Genomic DNA, 19985 nt, shown 5'->3' with positions numbered 1-19985 from the left:
AAACCCAAGAGTGTTGCCCAGAATCAAATGTTGCGCCTTTGCAGCAGACTGAGTATTTAGAGACCATGGCAAGGGAAGAACCAATGGTGAAACCAGGTTTGCTCGTGGGAAGAAAGGTTCAAATGAGTAAGTGGGCAGAGGGAGGTATTCAATGCACTTGACTTTGCAAATTCTAGTCACAGGCGTCTTAGAACCAGCACAGGAACGCTGGTAAGAGGTCAAGGTTGAGTGATGGATTTGGAAGCCTTGAAATCACAAACCCCTGAAATCTCTGTGGTTAATACAATAAAGGCATATTCCTCACTCTCATGACACTCCACTGTGGAGTAGGTGGCCTTGGGTCTTTTAGGGGTCCAGGTTTCTTCATTCTTAAGGCACTGCCATCATAAATGGGTGACATCCAAGGTGCGTGCAGAAGGGTTAAATCCTAAAACTCTCACGAGGGATTTCAGAGGCCCTAAATTCTGTCCACATTCCCTTGGGGAGCCAACTGAACTGGAAAATCAAGTTACCGATGTCCCAGGAAGAAGAAATGGGGCTTGTGAGAACTTGGCCAGTCTCTACAAGGGGAGAGCTGCATGCACACATACGTGCACACACACACAGAAGAATGAGAAGAAAACTACCAAAGTGGGGTCATTCATTGTGACACCTGAAGAGGGAAGCGTTCAAGGAACAGAAATAACAAATGGGAAAAGAAGATCCAGTAAAATACTCAGAGAGATTCAAAAGCTTGGACAAGGAGCAGCTCTGTGTAGAGTTCAAGTGGTGAAAGGAGGGAAAGAATGTTTCCTTAAGGGGGGGAGAGAGCTGCTGTTGCTAATACTTTGCTTTTGGAGACCAAGAACACCAGAAAAATAAGCAAAGGCCTGACACGTCCCCACCTCAACAGCACCATTGGCTTATCTTGATGAGCGTTCTGAAACCCCGCCCCTCTGCCCCGCGAGCCCGCGCACCCCCACCAGCACGCCCGGGTCCCTGTGTGGTTCGTTCACCACCCCCGGGCCCCCTACTCTCTCCCACCTCTGGCTTTCACTTTCATAGCTTCTTCTACCCATCAAAGCCCACGTCCTGAGTCAAATGACACACCATCCAGGAATGAAGCCTTCTCTGATTTTCCCTGTCAACAACCACCTCCCCATACTCCACCAGCCTTTTGGTCTTTCCTCAATTCTGGCATTTGGGGTCCATCACCTGTATCAGCTACCTGTGCACGTGACTGTTTCCCTCAGGAGGCCGGGGCTTCTGAACCACAAAGCAGGTGAGAGGAAAGCAGAATCCCAGAACTAACCAGACACTTTAGTCTAGGTCACAGGCTGGCAAACATTTTGATAAAGGGCCACATGATACTTTAGATGCTGGGACCACATGGTCTCTGTTACAACTACTCCATGTGTCTTTTGAGCGCAGAAACAGCTAGAGAGAGTAAGGAGGTTAGCATGGCTGTGTTCCAATAAATCTTTATTTAGGAGACATGTGGTGGCCAGGTTTGCTCCACAGACCATAATTTGCTGCTCCCTGACTTAGGTGAAGGGCACCCTCTGGAGCAAGGGTGAGCGGGGTCCCCTGGAGTATAATCTGGGACATCCTGGGAAGAACTGCTGAGGCTTAGTCATCTTTTTACCTGCTGCTCCACCTCCCTCCCACCTGCACCCAGTACAGTACCTTCCACCTACGAGGCCCTCAATGTTTATTTTACTAATTTAAATATACCTTGAAAGATAACAACGCAGTGAATCATAATAGCATTTTGAGAGCTTAATTAACTTGGAAAACTATTTTGCAAGATTGTAGTAAAGTAGTTCAGGAAGGGATCGTGTAAGCCTGAGAATCATAAAAAGAAAGTGACAGGGGAAGATGTGAGCTAAAAACATCTAAGGATTAGCAACCAAAGAGAGAGAATCTCACATCAGAGCTGGGTAAAAGCAACAAAAAGGCATTTCAGCCTTGAGAGACCAGCACCCAGGGACATCCCATCCTGTGTAATGGCAGTCTCTCTACGCCCTCTGAATCTGTGTGAGTAACATATTTAATACCAGCGCTTTAATGCTGGAAAGATGTTCGTGACTTGGGGGAAACTCAGCGACCAACTAAAATGATTAAGAGACTGAAAAGATTCATTTATGAGCAGCTATAAAAAAACAAATATGTGCTTGGCCTGCTGATGATAGAAGGAGGTGGGGAAAGGTTCACAAATGGCTGAGCGCTGTCAACACCATGAAGGGAGAAAGGATGGTCAGTGTTACTGGACTTAACTCTTGGGATGGACATAGCTCAGGCATTGACAGAATCTTCTCGTTATATGATCTTTTTTTTTAGAGATTTATTTATTTATGCATACAAGAGCTGGGGTGTAGGCTAGAGGTGTGAGAGGATGAGAGGAGTCACCAAAGACAGAGTGGGGAGTAGAACAGGTGGACTGACTGAAATACACTGCTGAGGGGAGCAGCGGACAAGAAAGGAGAGGTCTGCTGCACCACGTGGGTCAGGTCCCTGGCTGGGGATCGAACTTGTGCTGCCGTGGCTGCTGATAGCTTGATAGTGCTGAAACTTAACCCCTTGTGCCACCAGGGAGGCCCCTCATTATAGGATCTTAAAACATTTACAGATCATCTGAATAATATATAACTGGGGATGCAGCAATTGGTAATATCCCATTGTCACAGGAGAAAAGGATTGCTCCCCAAGAGCAAATACAAGACAAATTATTGTTTATTAAGGAAAAGAAACATTCCAGAAATGCTGGGTGTGCTGCAAAAACTAAGATGTGCTAATAGCCCTCTCTTCAGAGTATCAGCTACACGCAGCTCTGCATGGCGTGGAACTGTGCAGCTGGAAACATGAGCTGGAAGATACCACCTTCATTCTGTGCTCGCTCAGTCACCTGTTTACCCACCCACTCCTGTCTAATGCTTGCTCACTGCTGGCCACGTCCTGTGCTGCTAATGCAAAGAGGAACGCTCTGCAGGGCCTGTCCCAGAGGAAAAAAACCTAGAAAAGCTGACAGTGCCGATGTGGGCAGGGCGGCTGGCGGACAGAAGGAAGCCACGGGTCCATTGGAGGGTGAAACAGGAGTTAGCAGAGTGGCTCCCAGCCCAGAGAGGAGGAGCTGGAAGGTCAGGGAGGCTTCTCAGAGGACCCGGTCTCTCAGCCAGGTCCTGAAGGATTCTGAGGAGACCATTAGCCACTAAGAATGGGGAAAATACTCCAGGGAGGAAGAGTGACAGAGCCGAAGTGCTGGAGACAACAGAGCTGGCTAACGAGCAGCTGAGGCTGACAGAGTGGAAGGTGGTGGTAACCTTCAAAATCATCCTTGGACTATATTAGGATTGGGGGTGATTCTGATTCGCCTTGTTGATTTTTCTGTCTTCTTTTAAATTTCTCCATTAACAAAACTCACAGCCTTGTGTAGCCAAATAATTGCAAACATTTACATAGCACTTACTCTGTGCCAGACACTATTCTAGGCATTTGCATATATTAAAGTGATTTCTATCTGCACAGAAACTCAACAAGCTAGGTACTCTTACTGGCCCTACCACACAGATGAGGGCGGCAGAGGGAGGTGGAACACCTTGGCAAAGTTAGAGAGGCAGCAACAGACAGTGCTGCTCACCCGCACCACCTCGCCTCGGGCCCTCTATTTCCCTGTCATTGACTCCCACAAGCCTACTCTATAAAAACTTATCAGAGATACAGTCAAGTATGGGGGGGGTGTAGGGGATGGGTGAAGGCTCATAGCAATAAAGTTTATAGTAGCAAAAACAAAACTAAAACTCACCTAAATGTCCTATAATACACAATGATGTATCATGGCAGGGACTATAGTGCAAGCATTGGAAATTAGGATTTACATCAAAGTTCAAAGCCCTGGAAATGCTGACTATAAAGGTCAATGGGTGGGTGTGTGTGTGTGTGTGTGTGTGTGTGGTGTGTGGTGTGTGTGTGTGGTGTGTGTGTTGTGTGTGTGTGGTGTGTGTGTGTTACCCGAAAAGGAGATCCACTAGTCAGACTGGGTTCCATTTCTAATTTAGCTCCTCTGCCACTTAGCCTTGTCACCTGGGGTAATAATTCAACTTCCGTACCCAGTTTCCTCTTCAGAAAGTGGTAAAATACAGTTGTAACAGAACAAAATGCTAACTGGCTGGTAGGCACCCCATCTCAAAAAGTAGGAACCCCTGTTTATAAATCAGAAATAGAAAGTACATTTATGTGGCTGGCAGTTTTGAAGCATCGCTTGTGGTCTGGGATCCAGTACGTTACAGCTTGATCTGGTTGTCTCCCTGTATTTTGGGGGAGAACTGCAAGCCGAGGGGGACAAAGCGCGCTCTCCCTGGCCAGCGCAAACGCCTGCTTTCGGAATCTGCTTTTCCACAGTACAAGACTGACTAAAGTCGCAACCGAAACACTGACGGGTTCCCGAGACTTCCTTCTGAAACAGATACTGCCCCAAGCTTAGAATCCGGATCGCTTATTTTGGTTTAATATTCTTGAATCGTGATGGCTTGAAACGCTTGAGAAATGTGTCTTCATGTCATTTTGGATCAACAGATTGACAAGAATGACAAACTGGCTTTTGTAGGGTCAAGCCATACATAGTTTATTTCTCATGCAAGTTTAAGATTTTCTTAATGGGAGGCCCCAATATTAGCTTTTGAATGTTAAGAAAAAGCAAAAGGAAGTAAGAGAATAGTGTCCATCCTCTTTCACCTCAAAGATTTATTTTTCTCTTTTGTTTCTTAAGGAAATTATTGTCACATCTGGAGCTGGTCTCAAGGCTAAGGCTGCTCAGCAGGTGGGCTGTACAGACTGAGTGAGATGACCACGGGCCCGGAGCCGAGGGGGGGTGACTTTCCAGAATCACAAAATAGAATGATGCATGGCTGCAGCACTTTCTTAAGGAAGGGCTAGAACATCCTTGACAGAGAACATGAGTTATTCCACAGCTGCTGACCCCATCCGGAACCTGGTTTCTCTGGCAAGTTCTCATGGACCCCCTGCTCTCTGTCCCTCTCCCCCTGCTCAGGTCTCCTACGTAAAGGCGATTGACATCTGGATGGCGGTGTGCCTTCTGTTTGTGTTTGCCGCCTTACTGGAATATGCAGCAGTGAACTTTGTCTCCAGGCAACACAAGGAGTTTCTGCGGCTTCGGAGAAGACAGAAGAGGCAGAATAAGGTACTGTTGACCCTCAGTGCAAAGTCAGGGCAGGGCAATGTCACTGGGGAAGCAGAGGACCACAATGCGCCCGCAGCTAACGATGCTTTTTGTCCTGGTGTGTCCTGTACCAGTGACCGCTCAGCTGACGTGTTTAAAATTGGGGCTGAGCTGCCACAGTTAACAAGTGTATAGTTACAACCGAGTTTCACATACACAACAAAGAATTTTCATTTTATGTCCCCAATACTACGTGAGATATATACTTACATATTAAAATGTTATCTGCTGTGTATCTGAAACTTCAGATAAGAATAAGCAAACTGGAGGAACATGAGTCCGTGGGGGGGAAGGGAAGAAGAAGTTGACTGACAAAATCAAGATTTCACAGGAAGGAACGACGAGGATAAAGGCACAACCAAATGCCTATGTGACGGAGGTTGAGTGGAGGAAAAATTACCGAGCACGATGCGGTCCGGGAATGACCACGGATGGGGTCAATTATCCACAGGGCTATTGAAGACCCTCCAGGAAAGGTAGCATTCATAAGAATATTGGGTTGATAGTGCAATTGGTGTCAAGGCGTCAAGTAGTAAGGGAGTACAATTGGTAGATGGCAGCACAGATAAGGGAAATCAAGAATGAAGTCTAAACCCCTGAACTTGAGAGACGCCAAAAAAGCTGGATTTGTGCAAAAAGATGGCTGGACCATTGCAATGAGGAGCAAGGAGGAGCCCAGAGATGGCAGCTGGGGGAGGCTTGTAAAGGGAGACACCTTAGAGATGCCAGCTGGCAGGCGCAGTCACTGGTTTGTATTCCTTAAAAATACATTTATTGAGAAATGCAAGCTTGCATGTCTGGCATGGAGACGTTCTTGAGTTTGACCTGTTCGCTGCAAAGTTTAATCGACAAAGACTTGAGAGCGAGGTAGGGAGCAGAATAAATCATGCTTGACCTTTGCAGTCAAGACTTCTATCACTGATGATTGAATTTTGAAAGAAAAGAGCAGGAGATATTTCCAAAGATTTGTCCTTAGATAATGGCATCTTTCTACAGCATCACTTGAAGTTTTTCGAGTATGAACTATAGTAAGAAAACAAATGGTGATGAGCGCTAAGACAGGTTAAAGGCCTAGTCTACACCCAGCACAGTTCTAGACACTTTCCATCCAGTAACTGATTTAATCCCAATTGTGTGCGCCGTGTGACCACAGTCTCCTTTCGGCAGAAAATCCTGCTTGCCTCCTACCCCTGTGATTCAACACCTGTCCTGGGTTATTCATTGTAAACATGACACTGTTACGAGTAGTTGGAGTAGAATAATCTGAACTGGGTTAGACTGGCCTCCCCCGTGTTTCTCTGGCTTCTGCATGGTGTGATCTAGGCTGGAGACACACGGAGCAGTCACAGGCTCACTTTAACACGTGGTGGAATCTGAAAAACAACCATTACCATCCTGGGCCTCATTTCTGGATCTTTTCCAGACGCAATGTCCTAACGCCTTCTTTCCAAGGGAACATGAAGGGAGCTTGCTCATGAGACTGGGGATAAATGATTCTGCCGGTGATGGGACATCACAGCCCTGTTGGCCGCCAGTCCCGGGTCACAACCTGGCCTGCAAAATCCATGAATCCTCTAGGCCACCACTTGATGGGGTCAGTGGAAAACATGTAGATTCACAGACTCGATTCAGTGAAGGTGAAACAAAAGAGAGGTTGAGCAGTCTTGCTGTGGAGCATCTGAACGCTCAGGAGGGAGCAGTTGTTGCTTTTTTGCATAAGTCTGTTACTGTTTTATTAATTGATGATGCTTTGTACTCTGTAAGAATTAACACGATAGAACTGTATTGTCTGTTAGTGCCACTTTCCACCATGACAACTGTCTTTATGTGGATGAACTGTCATCCAGCCAGTAATGAGTGTTACCTCTACCTTGCGGATGAAGGAATCAAAGCAGAGTGTCTAGGTGAAATGCCCAAGCCCATACAGGCAGGCAGGCAGGCCAGCTCCCGCGTCCCTCATGTTAACACCTGCTGCTCAGAATTTACATTTTTACATCCAGTACCCCATACCTCTTCCCCCCAGATTCACACACACCAAACTCCCATAATACCTTAGAACTTTGCTTTCTGGCCGTCAGGATAGGATTAGGGTGAAGCAAGTGAGATGAGTCACAAAAGTACAGGGTCAAATTCTGGCTTTTTAAAAATTTTGTTATTTTATTCACCATGGACTTAATTACTTACTGTTAAATATTAATGACCTGTTAAAATATTACATTACACTCTTTGTCTCAAGTGCTGGGGTTTTGGTAGCCCTTTAAATTTTGCACCTGACCCCTTACCTTGCCCTAGTTCCAGTCCAGCTGGTCATGAACCACTAAATTCATTTCTAGAGATCCTAATAGGCTGTGGCCTGAGTTTTTTAGAGAACACCATTTGAAAATGTCCGATATTCCCAAAGGAAAAAAACTATCTCTTCAATTTCCCCCTGGGAAACTGACCTCCACTACATGATACAGGTTGATTCTTTAGAAGGTGTAAGAAAAACCAAGAGCAGATCATCTCCCAGAGTCACACTGGTGTTAAGAGTTATTCAAGAAGCTATTTATTGAGCGGACAGTGAGATTACACCTCCCCTCCCGGAGAGCGCCTGATGTTGACGGAACAATCAAGTTATGAAATGGGGTCACTTTCTAGGAGGGGCCAGGCAATTTGCAACTTGCTATATTTGCTTTATCTTTTCTCCATTTCAAAAAGCAGCCACTGTCAACTTCATCTAAACAGTTTATCAGACACATCAGGCCAGTTCCTCCCCAGCAGAACAGACGAGTCCTGCAGCGGGGCCACCCTAGTCTATTAGAAGCGGCCGCCCAGGGTCTATGTGGTCAAGTCCCATTTTCATGGTATCTCCTGTGCTGCAGGGAGAAGTGCTCACACCAGGTGATGGTTCACCAGTGTCCCCAGAGGACTGTAAGGCCACACCTGTGTTTCTCTCCCCCCTTTTTTACATCTGCCCCCCCCCAAAACACACTTGACTTCTGGCCCCTTAAAAGGAATGATGGCAACACCCTGTTTTGACTTCAGTTTCCCCAGAAAGAAACATAAGAGCTCTTAACCCGACTGGGCAACAGGGTGCAAAGAGAGGCCCTGATCAATATGTCTCAAGTGACAGTAACTGGGAAGGAACTCAGTACCTGACTTTGCTCGCTCCCCCCCAAATCAATCCCTTAAGTCTGAGCTAAAATACACTTTAGTCTAAAGATCACGTTTTGATTTTACAGAGTTGAAATAACTCCACCCTTTCAAGCACCCACAGCTTTGTTCATGACAAGTCACTTTCCACCTATTCGTTGTGCATATTGTACAAAAGAATATAAAATCGAAATGGTATTGGGAGATACTATTTAAGACAGTTTACCTAGAAATACCTGAGTCCTGCACCCTGCACTCAACCAGACATCTAGCCATTGAGCTATCGGAGAGGCATACAGGGACAGCGAACTACTGGGTTGTCAGAAAAGTCATGATGTGTTTTTGCTAGAAAAAACACAGAAAAAGTACTCATGGATTTCCAACAGCCTAATACTTTACTTTTATCCAGGCTATAGTCTTTTTTTTTTTTTTTTTTAGTAAGAAGCGACTTTATTAAAAAGGGTTATTGAAAGAGGGCCAGAGGGTACAGACAGGGCAGCAGATGGGAGTGTTGCAATAGGGAGACACCGTGACTCCCCTGCCCCCCAAGCATATCAAGGATCCAGGGTTTAGTCTGAAATCCTGATGAAATGGCTGAGGGAGAAGAGTTTAGAAGCAGCACTTGTCCCTCTACTCCTAGTCTAGAAACCCTGCACTATTTCCTCCCAAGGTTCCAAAAGCTAGGTCTTCCCATTCCAGTAGGACACCAGGCCCCTCTGGCGAAGGCTAGGAGACAGGGACCTGGAACAAATCTTTGCCTGGGAGTAGCTTATCTAAATTCATGAGGCCCTGGAATTTTCCCGGTCATACCAGCACTGCTCCTCCTTGGGGGTAAAACATCTCCCTGCTCTCTTCCTGGCAATATCCCTTCAAACACATAAGCATGGGGAGCTGGCAGGTCTTCTGAGCAGACCTAATTCTTCTATGATGTGGCTTCCAGCTCCTCAGCACCCTGCTCATCTTTTCTCCAGTTTGTTAGGGAACATCTTGAAGAGTAAGCCACAGAATTTGAAAGAGAGGCCGGGCCTGAGTGACATGACGCACAGGGCAGCACTATCCCCCCTCTGTATCTGGACTTTTTATTCCTTTCAATGGAGCATTAAATCATAGTAGTGCTTTTAGGTAGTCATATTCCACTATTGGCTCATTTTAATTGTGTTAATTTTCTAAATTAACCGTTGAGCTCCTGTGCTGCAGGGAGTGATCACAGGGAGCAGTGATCATACAAATAAGTATCAAGTTATCTCCTCTTGTTTGTGTCAGTTTTCACCTCCTAAAATGAGAGCTTAGCGGGCAACATTAAAATGGAGGCTCTGTAATTGACCAGTTCTGAGATGCTGGCAGATTACTTAACGCTACACCTCCATATCCTCATCTGTAAAGCAGAGTTAGTAACAGTATTCACATCATAGGATGGTGAATGCTCATAAAATAGCCCTGGCACATGGAACGTTCTAGCTTTTAGTCATTGTTCACTCGTATTCTTTCTCCACCAGACAGGTAGGCAGCAGACTCCAGAATATGCATATTTTGTTCCACATGGTAGAACAAGTCCCACAGGTTCAAGTCAAGGATCTCAGAATCTCTGCAAGAGGCTATGTGCACACCCCACCCTATCTCCACTCTCCCTGTCCTTCTTCCACAAAAGCACGATGTGGCCCATGTAGAACTGTTTTTATATATTTTTTAAAGATTTATTTTTATTTATGCATACAAGAACTAGGGTGTAGGCTGGAGGTGTAGGGGGTGAGAGGATTCACCAGAGACAGAGTGGGGAACAGAACAGGCAGACTGACTGAAATACACTGCTGAGGGGAGCAGCGGGCGAGACAGGAGAGGTCTTGCCGCACCATATGGGGGTCAGCTCTCTGGCCGGGATCGAACCCAGGCTGCAGCAGTTATAGTGCTGAGACTTAACTCCTAGGCCACCAGGGAGGCCCCAGTTGTTTTTATAATCATAGAAATGTAGTCATGAGTTGGTTCTTTTGCTCTGCAGAGTCTAAATGAGAGAGAAGTGGAAGGAGTTAGGGGTGAGCTCCCTTCTTTCATTTTCCCTCCCAGTTAAGCACAGGGCACTTTCCCCAAAAGTAGAGAACTCCTTTAAGATCCTTCCGACCCAATTAGAATGTAAAGTGACTTTGAAAGGAGGCTGAAGAAATACAGGTGTCACTTCCACTAAGCCTAACCAACCAACCAAAACAAAGCAAACAGGCCCCATTGAACTCTAATTAGACTTGGATCAACCTTTCAGAGTCCAGCTTTTTTCTCTTTCACTTAAGGGGTACAGCAGTGGCCCTACACCTAAGCGATTTTGCCCCCAAGGGACTTCTGGCACTGTGTGGAGATTATGTTTGGTTGTCACACTTAGGGGAGGAGTGTTACTGGGTGTGGTGGGGCAAGGCTAGGGATGCCATTCGACATCCTACAATGCACCAAACACAAGTGTCTGGCCCTTTTATCCAGTCCTAAATGTTGACAGTGCCATGGCAGAGAAAGCCCTAGTTTGAAACATCGTTCTGCTCCCTTCTCCACATGAAACAGTCTTGCTTTTCCCTATTTCCTGTGCCAATCGTGTCTCCCTTGCAAAAGTCTGCCCTCAAGTCAGGAGGCACGCTTTCAGTTGTGGGCATGCCCAAGTCAGCTCCGGCAGATTCATATGAAGGTGGGGCCTGCTGGGCCATGTCAAGGTATCTTTCCCTTATATTAGAAAAAGGCAAACTCTATCCAGCAGCCTCTGATAATTTACTTTTTCAAGTGCACCGCTGAGTATGAAGGAAAACGTCATCTGATTGGCTTCATTAAATGAAGATAAAAATTATGGGGCTCCAGACACCACATGCCTTGAGAAAGCAGATCCATGATGCTCTGTGTAGCTCCAACAAGGAAGCAAGGGGCTGCATCTGAGAAATTGTAGGCTCAGACTCTGAATTAATATTCAGATTCTGGGAGGTAGAGGTGCTTATATGTGGGTAGGAAAAAATTAAGTTCCTTATCACGCCTACTTAGGGAATGCTCAGTGGTGTGCAGTCATAACGAAGCTTTTTCTAGGATTAGCACCTGAATATGTATGGTTCACCAGGCACACACAATGTCTAGTGTTAAAGAGAAGGCATCAGGGCAGCATTAAACAAAGAGAACCATCTCATCCATTCTAGAAACGTTTAAAATTAGTTTTGTTACTAGAACTGGAAGAATGCATTGAAGAACCCTCACCACTTGAACTAGCCATAAGCACAGGAATTAAGACTAGCAGTAAGAAGCACAGGAGTCAAAGTGCAGATTTCAACAGAGGCCAGAGTGGTGCTGGTGTACTGCCTGCGCTAGACCAGTACTTCTCAAACTTGGGTGCATGTGAGAACCCCGGGGAGGCATGGGTAGAACAGATTCCTGGGCCCAAGCTCAGGAGACACTTGGTGGTCACAAGGTGAGGGCAGAGTCTGGGATTTTACTTTTCCAACAAGTGTATGCCAGGTGATGTTGATATAGCTGATCCACCTTTGAGTAGCAAGTGTCCAGAGGCCTCCTGAAATGGCTTTCAGGGGTGACAATGCTATGATTACATCACATCTTTCCTACTAAGGTACCCAGAGCCAGGTCAAGGACACTAACTCCAGTGGTTCCAGTTGAGGAACTAGCCAGTGAAAGAAGAACAGAAAATTAGAGACCGGAAACCCCTACAGGTCTCTTTTTGGTAGTCCACAATGGTAGCTCTTTTTCCTTTCGAGAATGCAGTAAAACAGTGTGTTCTCTTTTGGCGTTCAGCATTTTTTTCATATTCTGCCACATGTTTGCACAAGGTGTTTAAAGAGGATTTCATAGATCATTAATTAAGGTAACAACTGCTTTCTTAGCAAGCAGGATGCTGAGGAGGTTGTAACTACTTCCCAGGGGCAGGCAGAGGGCATGTTTGTTTTTCATCTTAAAGGTTGAGTGGTTTAAATGAGACTTTAACAGACCTGTGTGGATTAGGAATTTGGACTTTATTGTGAAAGCCAGCAAGAATAAATAAATGTCATGCCACTGTGTAATACCCTGCACAGCCAGGGTAGAGGGCTGGTACTTGTCAGGGACCCAGAGGCCTGACGTATTTTTTTTTTAAGATTTATTTTTATTTATTTATACAAGCACTGGGTACAGTCAGAAGCGCGGGAGGGTGAGAGAATTCACCAGAGCCAGAGCGGGGAGCAGAGCAGGCAGAAGGACCGAAGGACACTGCTGAGGGGAGCAGCGGGCGGCAGGAGAGGTCTGCGCGCCATGTGGGACCCTCCTCCGGTGGCCGGGGAGCAGCCGGGGATCGAACCGGCGCTGCAGAGGCTGCGGGCAGCTTCGCAACCCAGCGCTCAACTGCTGCGCCACCGGGGAGGCCCGCCTGACGTATTTTTAAGGTGATTTTCCTTCCAAGCGTGCTCCACTTTGCTAGGTATTATGACACTGTTATTTAGAGCCTGCGACATGGAATTCTGTTTTGCACAATGCAAGCGATTTGCAGAAGCATCCTTACAAATAAAAGCCCTGTCTTTTTAGCGTCTCCCTTCAATTTCCTTCATCTCAGGCTATTTCCTGTTATGTCTATTTTCTTTATTACCTTCCTTCCTACAAAATCATATTTTTTTGTCTCTGATTTTCTTCTCCTCATAATTTTCTCTTTCCCCTCCACTCAATCTCACAGATTACCTAACTTCATTCATTCATTCATCTGTTCAGTGCAGATACTATGCTCCCCCACTCTGAGCCAGGTGCGATGCGCAACCAACTCCACCCTGGGACGCTCACAGTCCTGGAAGGGAGATGAATGGACAGACAGGTTTTCTATGTAACTATGACAACTGGACTCCCATTAAAAGATGATGAGACAGAAGTCCAGGGCTTCCCTAATCACAGTAGAGACAGGGGCGTGCCTCGTCACAGCAGTTTTTAATCAGTATTATTCTTGTTTGTAACAAGCTGATGTGAGGACAAAATGCTTCGTGAAGCTGGAGTTACTGCCCACCTGATGAATTAGAAGAAGCATTTGGAAAAGACATGATCCTGGCTCTATGCAGAACTAGGTAGAAAGAAATAGCCATCTTCTTAGTGTTCACTCTCAGCTGCTGGGAAAACCTAGAATTCATTTTTCAACAAACATTTTGTGACATATTTGCTTTGCACAGATTCTATACTATACTAGGTAAGGGGAATAAAGATTTGAAAACTGCTTGACACCTGTTTTTGTGCAGCATTGGAGATCAATAAGAGAAAAAACTGAGTGCCAAGCTTTTCTAATATGGGGTAGGGAACGTGAAGAACCAGAACAGAAGCTACGGCTGGCACCACGGCAAGTCCTAGGAAGGTAAAGTACTTGTGGCTAATGGGAAGGGGCTAGACTCAAGGAGGAAGTGACATCTGTAAGCCTCATTTCATCTTGGAGAGATAACTGTACTTAGAATACTAAGTTCATCTTGTTACTGTGAAAAAATAAAACAGGGATTCAAAACCGCAGAAAGCTCCTGACAACCACACTCTTGAAGAGGGTGTGCGGAGCTCCCTGGGAAAGGGCCGCATCCTCTCCTCTGCCTCGGGGGACCTGCAGTGCTCCCCACACTGAGACACCCCCGAGTCAGTGACGTGGAAGCTCGGGAGCCTCGTGTGGCCTAAGGCAGTGGGTCCTAAGCAGAGTTCTGTTTTCCCTTCCCCGGGGATGTGCAGATTTGGCAGTGCTGGAGACATCCTTGGTTCTCATGACTTGGGTAGGAGACTGTGCTCAGTAGGCCAGGGCTGCTAAACATCCTACAGGGCACGGCACCCATAGCAAAGAGTCATCTGACATAAGTGCCAGCCATGCCCAGGTCAAGAAACCCTGATCTAAGGGACAGAGAACAAGCAGAGGGCTGAGGTTTTTGAGGGGAAAAAATAAAGGGTTAGCTTCATGAGCACAATCAGCACACAGGAGTACTTCACTAGGCTAGTACAACCCAAAAGACCATGTAAGTTGGCTCCTTTTCTGAATATTAGCTCCTTTTTACACCAGCCTGGGAAAGGAGATCCGCCATCCAGGTCCCTGCACTGGAAACAGGGGTATGGATTTTGCTGGCACATCAGGCATGTCACTGAATGGCTTTTCAGGAAATTGACATGGGTGTAAACATTAGAAGGTTAAGTTCTTGAGTGTTCCCCCTTCATTTCACTCTATCTGCTGCTGCATTTGTTCTACAGCAACAGAAGTCATGCCAGAAATGACCTCTTGTAGTTCTTAGAAAAAAGCCACTAAACAAGGCTCTTTGCTCCGGCTACGCATTACAGTCATTGGAAAACTGTTTAATATCCCAGCATCCAGACCCCACCCCAGGCCAGTCAAGTCATAATCAGCTTCCTAGGTGATCATTGTGCAGCTAAGTTGGAGAAAGCGTCCAGAACCTTACTTCTTGAAGTGTCCTCCCACCCCAGGCTCATCAGGCAGAATCTGCTTTAAACAGGATGCCCAGAGGATTCACAAGCACATTGAAGCTTGAGAAGTGCTGTTCTAGAACATAGTGCAAATAGTGCCTTTACACAACCAGGCGCACTGTCAAGGCAGGGGAAATGCCCCCAAAGTCCTGGATAAAATTAGTTTTTGTTTGATGAGAAATCTTCAGTTCATTGCTACGCTTACTTGTGTTTTCAGTAAATTTCATTTCTTTCTAATTATGGAAGATCCCAATCATATAGAATCATTTAATCCTGTGTTGTTTTGTTTTTTCAAGAAGAGCGGCACTAGCTAGTCAGTAGGCTAAGATGATCATTCAGGCAGTGGGAGCCAAATAGGAACCCCACGACACCCAGTTTCCTGTAGCCGAGGCGATGCCCCCAGCCCTGTGCCCACATATGAGGGAAACATCGGCAATGTCCTGCCCCAGGGTGTAGGTGGCAGCCGGGGGCTTCACCTCCATTAACAGGGTGGAGCTGTGCACACATGTAGCCTAGTAAAACAGCTACTAAATAATTATGGCTTTATTCTGGAAAACACAAAATGCTTCAAATTAAGATAGTTCGGCAGTGGTCACTCTACAGGGAGTTTGTGAAGTTAGCTCAATTTCAGACAGCCACTTCTGGCTGCCAGACCTCCGACGCCTTCATTCATCACAGAATCAGTAGCTGCCCTTTCACACCTCCTGTGTTTTAGGGCAGGTTGATGGGAGAAAAAAACAAAAAACACCAAAACTCCTAAACCCCTGTCATAAAGCCAGTCTTCTTCATTCTGTTACAGGGAATAGGCTTGGCTTCTGCTGCCTGTCTCTGCCAATAAACAGGCAGGAATTGAATCTATGAGTACTTTATTTTTCAGATTGCTGACCACTGGCCTGAGAACAGTGGGCACAGCTCCCGGAGGAGACCATTTTCTCTGGGCCGTTGATCTGAGACAATGGAGAGCCCGTTCTGCCACCTCATCTCGAGCTGGCCTTTTACCAGGGGTTAGACCAAGACAGTCATAAGCAACCAGCCCATCAGAGTTGATGTTTCTGATATTTGTCATGTTCACCCCAGAACTTGTCATCAGCCTCCCAATCATCTTGACCCCAGTATGTCTGGTGGCGTCAATGGCCGGCACTCATTTGGCCTCATCGGGGCAGGGCTCTCAGTTCAAAGGAGGCGTTGTAGGTGAAAGAAAACAGATCACTGGTCATACAGTGAGCAGGCGCAGCCTGTGCTCGTGTGTGTGTGCAGATTCCTACGCTGGGTAGAGTGTCCTTCCCTTCCTCACCGGCCCCTTATCAATTCCAGCCAGGTACCCTTTTCTGGAATAGTTTCTGCCATGTGAATTCCTGTCCTCTTATCTGCTCTTTTCAAGTCATGCAAGCAAGGGGATGGGAGAGACGCCTGGCCTGATACCAGGAGGGGTTCACCCAGCTGGACTCAGATCCTGGCTGGTACTACATTTGCAGGGTGATTGGAGCCATGGTCTGCCACTCTGGGCCTTAGTTTCTTCATTTGTAAGAAGGGTCCAATACAGCCCTTCTCGTGGGATGACTACAAGGAGCAAGCCAGATTATGCAAGCGAAGAACGGTGCACTGCACACAGCCCACACTCAGCAAATATGCTTTCTTTTCCCCTCACCCATCTTTTAAAATCCCCCAGGAAAATACCATCAGAAATCTAAGCAGCACAGGCTATGTAGTCATCTTTTGAACTGAGGAGCCTGTCCCCCTGTCTGGGACACACCAGGTAATTGAAAAATGAGTGTTGAATGAATTGCTGGTTTCTGCTCCGGGTTCATGGCCCAGGGGTCTGAAAGTGGAAAACCAGGCAGCACTATCCTATCAGAACTCATGTTGCTTTTTACATGGGGCACTTTAGACGTAGAGTGTTAGGTCTTCCTACGAATCCCAACTGGAAATTTCTAGAACAATGCGCCAATCTGTGGGAAAAGAATGGGTAGCTACCTGGAAGAGTGTAACTGAGCTCTTTATGTATAATTATCTTCTCATGGTCTTGTAAAATGTCCTCTGGCTCTTTAAAACTATCCCATAGATTATTTTGATTGGTTGAATTGCCCACAGTTTAGTGCCCAGGAAACTCACAACTATAGTAAAATCCAAGGTAATAAATATAAGCATTTAGGAGAGATGAGAAAGGTGTGGCTACTGCTCAATGAAGTAGGAAGGAAACAGAACCTCCTGTAGGCAGCTGTAATTTGAGCTACAGATGAAAGGTGGAATCATAACCCAAAGGCAAAGTCGGTGAAAATCACCAGGCGCAAAGGATAGATCACGAAAAGCCTCAGAGATGTAAAAAGGTTTGGGCCACTGAGGGAACAGAGTTTCTGAGGGATGAGAAATGATGGAACATAAAACTTGAACGATCCATGGGGGCCCGATTATAAAGGGTCTTGTGATCTGCACCAATGGGATCTGCATTTTCATCCTGAGGGCAAATCATCAGTTACTGGAGAAGCAGGAAAGTGAATTCAGAAATCTTGGATACTGGATATTATTTCTTACAACAGAGGGTTCCTTGTCCTGACAAGCCCCGGAGAACGGGAAAGCATTTGCTGCTACCTTATCGCGAAAATCAATCAAAAGCTGTCTACACCCAGAGTCCAGGACTGGGCAGGAAACCTCAGCCCAACACAATGCCTGCCGCATGAGTGGCGTCCCCCAGACTTCTTGTAAAATCCCAGCACCTCCACAGCTGCCATGAGTTTGCACAGAACATGTGACTCCTCACCAGGATTCTCCTGTGTATCCAGAAGCCTCTCCTCTATATTTCCCCATGCCTAGCATATTTCTAGCATATGGCACATGCCTAGTAAACATCTGATGCATGAATACGGACAGCAGAGAAGTCAATCAAGACCCTGAAATCTCTGAAATGCAACACCTTCAAACTGTGGGTGGGACGGACTTGCAGGTGGTGAAGTCAGTTCAGGGGCTCACCATCAGCTTTCTTGAAGCATCAAAATAGGGGGGAAATCAGAAAATAACCAAGAGCATCCTGCTTTGGAAAAGTAAATATTACTTTGTGAAATTATTGCTGTGGGAGTGTGTGTGTCCTGGTTGGCAATGGAAAGTGTTTTCTACTGTGAGTCACAGTAAAAAGATGCTTCTCAAGCCATGTCAGGTCAGGTAAAGCAGTTCCCTGAGCTTCTGCAGCTTCAGCCTCCTCAGATACGCTGAAGAGCCAGTCCAGAGCCTGTGGACAGAGTCCCTGCTTGGAGGTGCCCTCACCCTAACTCGTGCCTCACCGGAACTCACGGAGCCCATCTTTGAAAAGGAAATAAAGCGGACACCCCATCAGGTGTCAAGCGCTGGCTACATACCACACCGTAGAAACTCAGCTGGCCCACAACTGGACCTGCAGATGCCGACATTATTTTCAGACCGGCACCCACCTCTGCCTTCTGTGCTTACTGCCAGCAGTCTCTCCTCTAGGCCTGCAGACAAGTTTCCGCCTGAAATCTTCAGTCTGGTAACCATAGCAATGGGGCAGCGAGAAGGGGGAGCTGGGAAAGGCACTACAGATGCCCCAAAAGAAAAACACCACACCTCATTTTAGCCATTACCTTCCATTTTTCTTTTCCCTAATGTTGATTTTTCTTTACTGCCTCAGCTACTTCCAAGAAGCTCTAGTGGAAGTATTAGGGTTTCAGGGAAAGTAGAGGAAAGCTAGGGTGCAAATGATCTGCAAGACGAAGTAAGAAGCCAGAGTAAAGGGGCACAGACTGTGTTTCCAGTTCACTCAGCTGCTCTGAATGTCCCTGGGAGGAACATTAAGAAAGGCCTCCTGATGGTGTCCAGAGTACATTTCAGTGACCGCTCATTCTGAAACAGAACCTACAATCCCTCTTTATGAGGGAGGACCCGGCTTACCTGGAGCACTCAGGCTGAGAAGGAAAAACAACCAACCAGAGAAAGCAGGCTTAGAGCTTTTCCCCTGGAAGCAACCTGCTCACCCTGCAGCTGGGGGGAGCCATGAAGTGATGGTCCGAAGACCCCATCCTCAGGGCGCACCTCACCGCCCCTGTGCCCAACCTGCCAAGGCTCCTCCAGTCTCCCATGTGCGGACTTCATCAGGATGCTGACCTGTCTCTTCTACGTTAGCAGGAAGGGGTCCTATTGACTGATTTCTCAGTTCCTGAGCTTACTGAGCGCTCCCCCAACTCCCCAGATAGAAACCTCTCACCAAACTCAGACAGTCAACAGCACTGATTTTGCCCCCTCTGAGCTCCTCCAACAGAAACTGAGCAGCAGGAGGGGAAGAGGAAGAAAGAAATGGCTATGTGGAAGGCTAATAACATTACCCAGAACCTCTAGGCGGTTGAAACCGGATATAATAAAGGCCTCCACAAACATGGTGTGTTGACCTCTAAAATTACATCCATTCACTGCCTAATTCTTCACATAATGTGAAGTTATCATGACTATTTGGGATTTTTAAATTATTCTATATTTTATATATTTCCTATATTAGAATCTTCAAATTATAAAACAGCAGCAATTCAAAGAAAGACTGAACCAACATGTTGCTGTAAGGTGACTCTATCAGAGGAGGCTTTCTTTGCAAAATGTGATCAGAATACCTAGAAACATGCAGGAGGCTAAGGAGGGGTCACAGCAGAGCACCTGTGAATATGCCTCTCCTACCCTCATGTCAGCGCGTTCAATACAGTTTGCCCTCCTGAACATCTTACCTTAGTAAACTTCATCCATAATCAGAGGCTTCCAGCATCAGAAGGTCCATAAGTGGTCATCTAGTGCCCTAACCCATATGCTATGTGGATACCCAGCTTCTCCAACAAGTATCTCAAGCACACTTGAATGTCTCCAGCAACAAAGAATACAAAGAATCATTACCTTCCCGCTGTCATGCTCCATGCTCAGTTGGGAGTTTCAACGTTCTTCTCATATTGAGTCGAATTCTGTCTCCCTGTAATCACAACCATTGTTTCTGATTAGCGACCTGGGAGGCATTAGAACAAATGCTCTTGACTCTAGTGAAAACACCAGCCATGTAAGCCACACTCATCTCTTTTCAACACCAGCCTCTCTTGTTCCTTCTATGGCTCCTCGTGGCATTCTTTTAGGGACACCTACGACCTTAGCCTTCACCCTGTTTGTATCTCCTGCCCCTTTCCTACCCAACAACCCGAGAACAAGCAGTCCGCAACATGGGCTATCAATGAGA

The 19985-nt window shown here is 46.4% G+C and overlaps 1 protein-coding gene and 1 long non-coding RNA gene across 4 annotated transcripts in view; one reads left to right on the top strand and one right to left on the bottom strand.

Moving 5' to 3' along the window:
- Positions 1–19685, bottom strand: part of LOC129145895 (uncharacterized) — a 45101-nt gene extending 25416 nt beyond the window's left edge. The window contains exon 1 of the long non-coding RNA XR_008552043.1: positions 19655–19685. This is a non-coding gene — a long non-coding RNA (uncharacterized LOC129145895). The remainder of the gene's footprint in view (positions 1–19654) is intronic.
- GLRA2 (glycine receptor alpha 2) overlaps positions 1–19985 on the top strand; it is a 145048-nt gene that overhangs the window by 110625 nt on the left and 14438 nt on the right. For all 3 annotated transcript variants that reach the window (XM_037513128.1, XM_037513131.1, XM_037513129.1), the window contains exon 8: positions 5027–5176. In XM_037513128.1, coding sequence (XP_037369025.1) covers positions 5027–5176 — 150 coding nt within the window. The remainder of the gene's footprint in view (positions 1–5026; positions 5177–19985) is intronic.

This window comes from Talpa occidentalis, unplaced genomic scaffold (assembly GCF_014898055.3).
Source record: "Talpa occidentalis isolate TD23 unplaced genomic scaffold, MPIMG_talOcc4v2.1 talOcc4.15, whole genome shotgun sequence".
Classification (NCBI taxonomy): domain Eukaryota; kingdom Metazoa; phylum Chordata; class Mammalia; order Eulipotyphla; family Talpidae; genus Talpa; species Talpa occidentalis.
Note: the sequence above shows the minus strand (reverse complement) of the source record. Positions and strands in the feature narration are given on the sequence as shown.